This window comes from Plasmopara halstedii, assembly GCF_900000015.1.
Source record: "Plasmopara halstedii genome assembly, contig: Scaffold_672, whole genome shotgun sequence".
NCBI classification, from domain to species: Eukaryota; Oomycota; class Peronosporomycetes; order Peronosporales; family Peronosporaceae; genus Plasmopara; species Plasmopara halstedii.
The window spans coordinates 909,972-921,644 of NW_020187589.1; the positions used below are offsets into that span (position 1 = coordinate 909,972).

Consider the following 11,673-nt stretch of genomic DNA (forward strand, 5'->3'; position numbering starts at 1 on the left):
TTTATCCCAACTTTAGAAGTTTAGATTTTCTTAAATATACTAAATATATATAGTAAGATCTAAATACTTGCATAAATACTGGCTACCTAGCCCCGTACCGTATTCTTGTCTGGGTGTGGCCACACCATGCACATCTCGTGTGACCCCCCTGTTACCAGGGTACGTGTAATCCACACCTTTGTACGGCCACAGAATCTTGAGTGACCCACCCTTTCATACCAGGATAACAGGCAAGTTCAGTAAGAATCTGTGTTAAACCCTACAAAATTGCTACAATTGCACGAAATTCACAGAACTCTAGATTTAATTATAATTGATCAGAAGTCCGGCATATCGATATTTATCACGGATTCCGAAAACGAGGGGCCTACGGTTACAATCCGTTAATAGTAGAGAAAGACCGGTCCATAGTACTTCGTATATATTGTATCAGTCTAGATGAAATGAGCTCTACATTGATATATTCTTGAATAGCAGAGCAATGTAGCAGTGTTGATGCTATTTGCTCTGATCCTCCTCTCTATTTTTAAGAAGCAAATCTAGTGTAGACACTTTTTGTGTTTGTTCATTACAATCTATACAATAAAACCTGTCTAAATTAAACATAATGGGACTGGGGATTAGTGTTTAATTGAGGGAGGGTTTTACACAGGTTTTACTGTATGGTGCATGGGTTATCTTTTGTTCAATTTAGAGAGGGTTCTAAATTGAACAGGTCTAATTTAGACAGGTTCTATTGTACTGAAATATGAAATATGCTGAGACTTACTTAATACGAAGCACTACCGGTATTGCACATCCCTTTTCCTACATTTACACAAAATACTTTTTTATGTTCAAGCTAATCTGTTTGACAAATCAGGAATTCTGCTAACAAAAAGTGACACAACTTCTTAAGCAATACTTAAGATTCACAGCAGCAAAAAATCGACGTAAAATACGCGATGGCAATGAAAATTTGTAATTTTGAGGTGGCTGCACAGATAGACAGCTTTCACACTCACAGTCAGCGACTTTAAAAGCTCTGATGCAGTGAATGCTATCCGAGTTATTGCGTTTCCGATAAATTAAGCTTATTGAGTGAACCAAGCAGTCATTATGTTTTACAGTTGAAAGTGCATTTCAATTTTTTGCGTTGTAAATATTCTCTTGGGAGTAGCAAGAAATCTTGATATGTAGAATATTAATAAGTAGAAAAAATGCATATATAGACAGTAGCCTATCCAGCAAGCAATTTGCAGATCAGATATTGGTGGCAGCTCATTGACACATATAATGATGTTCCAACTCGTCGCTTTCTTGCTGTCCTCGCTCGGTCTGCTGATGCAAACACTTCATCATTGCCTGCATTAAACTTTACTAATGGCACTTTCCAGCTTGATCAACATCCAGCTCAGGAGGTTGCTCATATGAGAGGGACCATGTCGCGTATTTTTGAGAACGCAATCAAAACTGGCACGAAGAAAGAGGAGAGAATGCTTGGTTTTAACGAAAATGAGCATGGCATCTCGCATGGTTTATTACCAATGTGGGAAAACATGAAGGTGGGACCGTGGATAGGCCTCCCCGATCACGTGGAAACTAAGACGATGGGATTTATTGAAAGGGTGAAAAACGAAGGAATACCATATCTGCGTGACGGTAAATACAACGACGGAATCTTGCTTGATAGAACAGCGCTACCTCTATATGTGAAAATCTGTGAGCAAATTGGAGACGATAGCGATCCTTACGGTGTGAACGCCCTTGTGGAAAATGGACATATTAATGATGCTCAACTGGTAAAGCTTATCACGAGTGGATTAAAGCACGAAATTGAGGGATTTGATTTTATTCTACCAACCGTTCAACGCCTTCAATCTGGTCTTTTAGGGAGATGTCGGCTCAAAAAACTCAATCCTGTCGAAGTGGAATTATTATTGATGGGTGAAGATAAAGTGCTTGACGATGTGCATCTCGAGGTGTTCGTGCGATATTTTGTGCTGTACAATAAGGCAGCCATTGCTGGTATGATAGATACACCCTCGAGCCAGCTGCTTTTAAACCTTGACGAGGTGGAAGCATTTCTTGATTTATTGAACGACCCTGTTCTCAAAAAACTTAAGACCCCTTTAGTTCTCCAAGAATCAAAGCAAGATGAAGCTTTTGAAGTTGGCAAAAGACCAGCATTGATGGATCCTGCCATTCGTGCAGTAAAAATTCGAAAAGGTATTGTCAAGGTTGTGAAAAGTTATTGGGATGAAAATAAACATCCACTTAATGTGCAACAGCATCTCATGGAGTTGACCAAAGACGAGATGGACGATTTTACCATTGAAGTGCTGGGACAGTATGTTTTGCACTACAAAAGAACAGTCAACTCTTACATAAAGGAAAAAAAATTGCATTCGCTTGAGCATTTCGATTCAACGTTTACTGTATCTGACACTGCAGCATATACGTCCAAGTCGACATCCGGCAGAATAAATTTAAAAAGAAAGTGGGCGAACAAGGATTCAGCAAAAGAATATCAATATGGAAACCAAATTGTACCCAGCTTGCCCAATGCAAGGTCTGTAACTCAGGAAGAGTCGGGCGAGTATGGCAGGTACGGTAGTTTTGCTCGCTTTAAATCGCTTAAAGATGCAGAATCCACGATTGATTTATAGAATTTCACCAAGAGTCTTTCAAATGGAAAGTGTGTGACCGAGGATATCTTTTCTTAGCAAGTGTATCACCAACAGCGGTTTCATTTCAATTACGATAGAAATAAGCGCAGAAGGCAAAGTACTTTTGACATTCGTTTCGGCCAACGAAGTAATCTACAATTGCGATGACACAAGTAAGTTTCAGCTGTTACCTGTTCATAAATCTTTTGAAACGGTATCATTGAACAGTGACATCGATATCAACGTTAGCGGTGGAGAATTTTAAGGGCATGCATATAAAGCGTAGTACGACTTTGAATATTATCCTCGAGACTTGAGGGCTAAGCTGCAAAAGCACAACTTCATAAGTATGTAGCGAGTGATCATGGTAATATATGAATTGTTTGGTTAATACTTTATTTGTGTTAATATACGACCATATTAGGAAGAGCCTATTTGATTTTTTTGCAATTTGTTACTATGTGGTGTCGTAACCCTTGCTGACGTCATACATTTGTTATCCCTCAATTAAATTAAAGGCGCTGCTGGTGCTAAGGCGTCTTGCCTTTCAAGACTACAGCCAACCTTCCTTGTCAAGATATACACTTACAGAATAAATCGCGACATATTAATCGGATTGTTGTAAATCGTCGGGCTGATTACCTAAAAGTTGTGGCTATGGCATGATCATTTTAACAGCTGAATCTCAAGATTATTACAACACGTAGATTTTTACAATAGTATATTGTCCATATAGTTTCCACTAGTGCAGATGGTCAGATTCATGTTTTTTTTTTGCTCTCATATTTCTGGATGGAATATGGTATTCAGTGTAATTTTTAATATGATCAAAGTATTGACTAAACATGAGGTTTATAAAGTGCAAATGTCTTGCCGTTAGCATCAAAACTATCGAGCGTTAGTCAGATTGACTAGTATTGTTCAATATTACTAACACTCATGTGTGGATATGTCAGCTCTACAGCTGATTAGTAACGTCACCATATTGTAGCATAACACTTTCTTTGCGACTTTCCATATGAAAAGTACTACGAATCAGCCAATTATTTTTCATCCTAACGCAAAATATTGCCGCTTTTCAAATTTATTGCTATAGTATATATGTTGACTGCTTACAACGTCAGGTCATGCAATGACGTATGATGTGCATCTCCAGCTGCTTCTTTCTTCTCTCTCAGCCACAGAGACCTTTACATTTTGCCCACAATTGAACAACTTTCCTTTGCTACATTGTTTGACAACGATATTTCATAAGCTGGAGTTGTCAATTCTTTGTCAATTAGAGACGACAACATGATACAACTAATATCTCGAGTACATTGTTCTTCATTCTCAAACTTACTTGTCAAGACACAAGTTTCAACGCTTAAAGTCTTTTTTTCACTATGGTAAACCCTCCTTTTCTTAAAACTGCGGCGCTAGTATCAACGGTGTTTGCGACGATTAATGCCGAGCTCGAATTTGTCAAACTCACTCATCCAATGGGCTCATGTGTTGAGATTTTTAAATTTGGTGCACATGTTAAGTCGTTCCATCCTGCTATGGACCCAACGCTTGATATTCTCTTCATGTCAAAAGAGTCATTTCTAAACGGCAAAGACCCTGTTCGTGGCGGCATTCCCATCATATTTCCAAACTTTGGTAGCGCTAAGGGATTACCCAGTCACGGTTTTGCTCGCATCACTAATTGGACTCTTTCAAATCATGAGAACTCTAAGGATAAAAAGAAACCCAGTGTGGCTAATTTCACGATGGCTTCAAGTGAAGAAACCCTCAAGATATGGCCTTCAGACTTTGAGCTAACGTACGAGGTAAAATTATACCCAAACCAACTTACGACGGCTTTGCATGTACACAACAAGCACAAGGAGACCATTAAATTTCATGCATTGCTACACAATTATTTGTGGGTGGATGATGCTCGTAACAAGGGTGTACAAGTTCATGGTCTTAAGAACGTGGATTACTACGATAAGGTGGCTAAGGCTAACAAGACAGAGACCCGCGACTACATTGACTTTAAAAGTCAGACCGACAATGTCTACAGCAACGCTCCAGACAAGATCAGCGTGCTCATCAAGGGCATTAAATTTGAGGATCGTACAGTCACAATTGATAAAGCGGGTTCTATTAGTGTGGCCGGTAAGAGCAGCTCAAAAACTAAGACTGACGTTGTTGTGTGGAATCCATGGGCCGATCGTGCGAAAACCATGGAAGACTTTGGTGATGAAGAATACAAGAATATGGTTGCAGTTGAGCCAGGTCGCGTATCAGTACAGCAGGAACTGCCTGCTGGCCAGACGTACACGCTGAAGGAAACCATTTCGGTCATAAAGCTCTAAGTTTGATTGTGTTATGTTTTAAATTGGGTGTAGCTTCGTATTTCTTTCAGAGATGAGATTGAATACAGATGATATAATTGACAACTCGAAACTGGTCCTTCATTATCATGTAGAGGTGGATTGATAAGAAAAGTATCGTTAACTTCTTGTTAGAGATTCTTAACCAGAACTATCGTTTAGCTAGCAATTGCATCACGATTTAAAGTCATAACATCGGAACCTACCTATAACTTGACCTGATAGTACTCGTCTACTAGAACGTGTTTTGCACCGCCGTAATAATCAAGAAGAATAATGTTTTCGATCTTTAGAACATACGGCCAGAATCTGTGATTATTAGGCCAGTGCTTCATGTCCGGGTGTCTTTAACAAGTCCCACAAAACATCAAGTTCTTACTTAGATTCACATTAGAAACAATACAACGTACTTGGAAAACAACACTTTCTCGGCGTAATGGCGCTGATTAGCAGGCACTGGCTCAACTGTACCAAGTAATGTTATTTTCCAGCATGTCGGATCTTCCACGTCTAAAATGCATGCATTTTTTCCCTCTTGTGCCTTTGAAATTGACACTGATGCCGTCGAATTGACGCTTAAATCATCACCTGCATTATAAGAATAACAATTACTTGCAATGATTCCATAACAAACCATTAAAAAAATCTTTGCTTGCCAGTAGAATCCATCGGTGTAAGATAGAAGAACAGTTGACCTGTTGATGCTTCTTTCCAGTAACCCTCTCCGTCTACTCGTAAGTATCTCATTTAGATCAACATAGTTAAAAAATGTTTCTATTATATCCTCACCGCTGTAAGAGACTGTATGACCGAATGGAATTCCTTGAAATTCGACCGAAAAGGTCGACAAAGTTGCCCATACATTATTATGCACTAACATTCGCGCATGCTGCGCTGCGCTTGTTCCTCGGTAGCTTTTTTCGCAGTCGTAAATCAAAATCAAACTTCTACATTATTCACTTTGAAACACTTACAATACTTCCGTCTCCGTGAGCGTATTACCACGAAAAATTGCAGCATTTCGACGAGCAATGACATGGAAAGATGGATTGAAAGTAATTAAAGCGATTAAAAGCATGGTAAGACGCTCGCAGAAATTCTTCATCATGTAATTCTGGCGGAAAGTTCGATCTTTGACGATTTTGACGAAATTATGACCAATGACATATTCTATTTTCTGAAACTCATGAGATTATTTGTTTATAAGAAACTTACGCTCATTGTGCCTCGAGCGAACATGAATTAAATACTAATGATACAGCTGATTAAGCACCAGTGCATTATTTGTAGTTCGGACCAATCACTTTCTAGCGATCACAATACATGCAGCATGAGTTTCACAAAAGAAGTCACAGGATGATAGTTTGCGATAAGATCTGTGCAAAAGTATTTTTGAAATGATACCCAAAAGGTGAATTTCAGACTAGGAAGTCTGAAAGCAGAGACAAGCTTACATTCACCGATTAGCAAGGTATACAAAAAGTTGGAAAAAAAGAAGGCTGCAAACGATGAAATCTAACACACTGAAAGAGTAGTGTTTCTTTATTGTGGTATAACTTAGAGAGCTGCAGCAACTTGTGCAACAATGTCCCAACTGAATGTCCTCTGACTGCATGAGCTCCTGCACACCATTCGTCAAGCTTCAACAAAGCGATTGCAAAGCACTGGCTGTGATAGTGTTAAACTCACTCGATGTCCTTTTTAATCGGCCTAGAGCTAAGAAGTCGCCAGCAGACCCCTCAACATGGAATAACATAAACATAGTCTTGTCACACCCAAACTGCTTGCGATAAGATTGTATCAGCGAAAAACCGGCAAATGCTTACATAAATTTAAACCAGCTAACCGTTGTATCATCAAAAACTTCACTTTCAGGATTACGCTTGATTATTTTACTAGAACAAAGTGAGACGAGTCGTCCTAGAATTATGCGCAAAACTAAATAACATTCCGTCCGGTGGTAAAAACTTAAGGCCACTCACGGCGATCACTTGCCTATAGAAAGTGACATACCAAGTTTCGAATTACCACCTCGGCCTTCTTCAAGCGCTGCATAGCTTTGCGATTCTCCGAGGCTTAAAGTCCGCCTATTCGCGCTCACCTATGTGCAAGTCTCGTATGCTGTGCCCGTTCTTCAATAGAGAAAGTATATTCCATGTTCGTTACGAGGCATTCGATGAGGTTGGCTCTATTGCAATGAGTCAAGCCGGAATCAACTTGCCAGCAAGAACATTGTCACGATGAATGATTTTTGCTGCGTTTTTTCTCGGTAACTGGTATGTGCAATAGTGTACACGTTAAAGCGAAACTAATGCCCTACGTAAATGTCGCTTGATGGTTGACTTTGCAAAGTACGAAGCGCGACATCGACGTCAAGACGAGAATTGCCTTCTCGTCTGGATCCGTGCTGTCGACAGCTCTGTTCAAATTCAGGAGCCAGCTGGCACAGTTTTTGATCATGTGTCGAATTTGGAGCCAGTGCGCCTGAGAGATTGCTCCTGCTAGAACTGGGTGCACAGCGAAACTCTTCTCAAGAGAATACACGCCACCACAAGTGAGAGATTCTCAAAAGTTTAGAGACGGCTGCTTGACTTGGTGAGCAAGAAAAGATGTGCAACGAGTAGTGTGTCGGCATGTTTACGTGGGGTGCAACTATATCTGGTGAAGCGGAGAAAAATTATTTCCTTGAAGTCGTGGTAGTTAATGCTCCACTTCGGCGGATTTGCGTCCACGTCGTTGACAGTTACGACTTAGAGCGTATGCTTTCTTCACCAATTTGGGGAAGACGGAGCTTCCTACAATGAATAGTGGACACAGGATGTGTTTGCATTATCTTCATGACAGTTCTGACAGTATAGCCCAATTCATTTTTGGCTGCGACCGTAAGCAGTTTTATGTAGCAAGATAGCAACTTCGTCATTTAAATTCTCCCCACCTACGAGAAGCGCATCTGTGATCCGCCTGCGTTCGGCTTCTACATGTTGCTGATGCAAATCCTAAGTATCAGCGTCGAATAATTGGTACATGACGGTCAATCAGATCGCTGATTTTGCTATGGAGTGTAGCCGGGCTGATTCAATTGATATAACTGTATTCGGACCAAGCTCTTGTGAGAGGCGATCACTGTACTGAAGCATCATACTTTCACTTTTCAGTTTCCATTGTAAAGCACCATGATAGCTGCTGCATGCTTGAACCAACTCTGTATGAAATAAGGCTTGCTAATCCTCGTGCCCACGATATTTTACTAGAGGTAGTTTTGGTCTCATGTGCTCTACTACCGCACAAGTTTCGCGTTCCACATCACAATAAATTTGCGTCATAGTTTGCTGTGTACTCGACTAACCTGGTGCAACGCTCGTTAAATAAATTTCGTCAGCATTTTGCTGTAATGGGTGTTATCAATATGAAAGATAGTCCAAGAAAAAAAAATTGATATAAGCGAGATGAGCCATCTTGCTCGAAAGGTCCATGACATCACAAAACGGAATAACTAGTACGGTCTTCGGAAAGGTCAAAAATAGAGACGAAAATCTGGACTGCAAATATCCAGCCAAATCTGGCACACTGGTCAATGGCCCCGACACACTTCACGTGTGCGCCTAATGTTACTTATCAACTTGAGCTTATTAGGCCACGAGTACAAAGAGCTCACAAAGACGTGTATTTTTTGCTACCAAGTTACTCCCTTTATTTAGGTATCGGCTTAATCACTCCGATTTCTTAAATATCGGTATCTCACCATGCGGTAGACCCACGCGCAGTCTCTCTATTGTGACTGCGTTGTAACGCAGCAAAACTTGATCTTAACGCGCAACCAACGTTCAAATTTATTGCAACAAAGTTTATAATTCTTCTACAAAGTGTTACCAATCAACAAGTCGAAACGGATTGACGACCCGTCCCTCTCTAAGATAGGACCTACTTTGAGGCGGCGACAAAGGAGCCCGGGGTCCTTACAAACCATGAATGAAAACCGTGTAGAACCTGTAAAGGCGTGTACTGCACTTACCAACACAAACGCAATGAGTTGGAGCAACTCGCTCTAGCTGTGCGGTCTCTCCGCGCAATTTGTTTAGATGATATCTAATTATTTTGCAAAATTATCTGTTGCGGATGACATGTGATGGTCTAAGCAGGTATTTTAAACTTGAACAGAATCTGCGAATGATTCGCTGTGGAGCACAAATTCCATACCACAAAATTACTAATGGCATCCCATATTGGCGAAAAACGCTGCATAAAACTAGCCTAGCTTAATTCGTATCATGGACAGCAGCAAGTTGAGCCGTCGTGCTCAAACACAATACAAAGACCTTAAAGCTGGTATAACAAAACGTTTATTTTGCAGGACCAAAAGGCCATACCAATGGACTGCTAGCACTCTTCTGGTACCGGCATACTAGCCAGGGCGCAGAAGCATGAGGAAATACGAAGCCCTTACGCAGCTCTAAGACTTGCGCACATGTGGCTCTATCCACTTATACATATATGGCCGCCAAGGCATGGCACTCACCGAGCAGTCAGGCGGCCACTCAAAGAGTTGTCATGTGCATAGCAAATTGTTCTGCTCTCAAGATATTCATCACGGGGCATAACTATCCGTTAAGTGCAAAGTGGCCCATTGGGGTGGTGAAGCAAGCTTTTATGATAAAGATTAGTGGATAAACGTACGCTATGATATTGCCGCCGTCCGAGTACTCGGGCTCATTCGAATAACTCTTAGATTTTTGTATCGCCTTATCGATTGGTGTCGTCACCATAGTCGAGACGGTGCGAAATCGCACCCGCCACCACATTCAGCCAATCCAGCATATATTTTTCCTAATGGGTATATCGTTCAGCAAATGGCAAGGACAGAAACGTCACAGACAACCTAACCAGGCTGATATCGACTCGGAAGGGCCTTATCAGGGGCGCCACAAGGATCTCCTTAATAGCTACGAAGGCCACCACTCCACGTCTCATGTGACAGCCTTTCAAGGCGATTGGTCAGGAGCCACGTCGTCTTAATGTACGATTTACGAGTGCAAGAAGTTGGTCAGGCCAATTCATTTTGTGATGCCTATCACAAACAGAACCCATACAATTATTATAATCTTTGATCGAGAACCGCGCGGATATAGACGTATACATCGTCAAAAAAGGTGCTAGTTAAGCGTCAATATTGCCTGAAAAGCAGTACCACCAAATTAAAGCTTGCTGGAGCTTTAGACAATTCTATTGGTATTTCCAGCTACACTCGGAAATCCGCGACACTTACGACTAGCCGTTTTAAAATCGTATTATTGGCCAAGAGTGAAGAGACTTGGTGGTTGAGTCAACAAAATTGTATGTTTGGTTATGAAAAAGGGGCTGGGCTGAGCATTTCTCTTGGATAGATCATTATTGAGAAACCTCGCGAAACAGTAAATGCAAGGAGTAATAAGGGATCTTTAAAGGTCCAATATATATTTGTTTGCTATGTTTTGATGGAATATCTTGACGTTATGACGACAGCTCCCATTTCACATGTTGCCCCAAGATCGTAGTGTGCAAAATGGGAATGAAATAGTTCTGGGAACTTAAGACTGCTTTATATGGCTTTTCCCTTACGAATAAAGCTGTGTGGTATCTTATAGTTTCTTTCAGGCAAAGCACAAAGTGTGTCCGGCGAAAATAAGTTGTACTTTCTTGCTCTTTTGTTCAAGAAAAAACTCTAAAGCTCTTAGGAGTTTTGTCGGATTTATTACTCGCCAAAGCTTCATTACCAGAAAAGCGATATGCGCAAAAACTTTTCTACTTTCAGTCGAGTCATAGCTCATGGCGTTCAAGACATATCAGCCCAGGTATTAAATCATTTCCTGAGTATAACTTCTGATCAAAACAACCATCCCTGAAATCAATGTCCCCGTCGCAAGACACACGGATATCGTAATCATCTTTGGCATCGTCAATGCCTTCGTGTACTGTCTACTGCAACCACAGATGCTCAAATAACGCAGGTGCATGACCTCAAAGGTTCAGAACTCACCATGGTATTACAAAGCCGGGATGATGTGAGAAGCAAGCTACCCTTTACTTCGACTCATTTCTCCTAATAAACTCACATTTTTCGCAGAGCAGAATAACGTCTTCCACTCATAAATTTGCTAAAATGCAAAAAATATCAGATGGGACGTGAGAGATAATAAAACTGAAACAAAGTCATGTGAATGCAAAATAAGGACAAACGTCCCGTGAATTCTTTTTGCGTGGGTCTGTTGGCTTCTCCTCCAAAACGCAATCACGAGTCTGGTTGCGCGTCCTGAAGTGGCCGATCCAAACTACGTCAGCTGGCACGTTGGCTTCAGCGGGGCTACTATACCTTAGCGCTTGAGGAAGCGTAATTTAGGTCCCGATCTTTCGTCCTATACTTAGAACAAGAACGAGTTAGCGGATCGCAATCCGCTTTCTGCAAGAGTAGTTATTGCCTTACCTAAGGCTAATTAGCTCTTCCGTCTTGAATCCAAAACTGATTTATTTATCTATTTTTATCCTACTTTAGATTTCCTAAATATGCTAAATATATATAGTAAAATCTAAATAAGTGCATTAATACTGGCTACCTAGCCCCGTGCCGAATTCCTGTTTGGGTGTGGTCACACCATGCACATCTCGTGTGACACACACCCCTGTTACCAGGG

General features: G+C 40.9%; 4 protein-coding genes across 4 annotated transcripts; 2 read left to right on the forward strand and 2 right to left on the reverse strand.

Moving 5' to 3' along the window:
• Positions 1-1,421: 1,421 nt before the first annotated feature.
• On the forward strand, positions 1,422-2,648 carry PHALS_13800 (uncharacterized protein; the record flags this gene model as incomplete). The annotated part of the gene is made up of 1 exon (XM_024729619.1): positions 1,422-2,648. One exon carries the CDS (start codon positions 1,422-1,424, stop codon positions 2,646-2,648), a length of 1,227 nt encoding a protein of 408 aa, XP_024579978.1.
• A 1,385-nt stretch (positions 2,649-4,033) lies between these two features.
• Positions 4,034-4,990, forward strand: PHALS_13801 (aldose 1-; the record flags this gene model as incomplete). The annotated part of the gene is made up of 1 exon (XM_024729620.1): positions 4,034-4,990. The coding sequence occupies one exon, from the start codon at positions 4,034-4,036 to the stop codon at positions 4,988-4,990; it is 957 nt and encodes a 318-aa protein (XP_024579979.1).
• Positions 4,991-5,128: 138 nt separating this feature from the next.
• PHALS_13802 (FMN-binding split barrel) lies at positions 5,129-6,116 on the reverse strand (the record flags this gene model as incomplete). The annotated part of the gene is made up of 5 exons (XM_024729621.1): positions 5,129-5,148; positions 5,215-5,243; positions 5,309-5,353; positions 5,419-5,922; positions 5,983-6,116. 5 exons carry the CDS (start codon positions 6,114-6,116, stop codon positions 5,129-5,131), a joined length of 732 nt encoding a protein of 243 aa, XP_024579980.1.
• A 3,632-nt stretch (positions 6,117-9,748) lies between these two features.
• Positions 9,749-9,976, reverse strand: PHALS_13803 (uncharacterized protein; the record flags this gene model as incomplete). The annotated part of the gene is made up of 2 exons (XM_024729622.1): positions 9,749-9,832; positions 9,890-9,976. The coding sequence occupies 2 exons, from the start codon at positions 9,974-9,976 to the stop codon at positions 9,749-9,751; spliced, it is 171 nt and encodes a 56-aa protein (XP_024579981.1).
• Between the last annotated feature and the right edge of the window lie 1,697 nt (positions 9,977-11,673).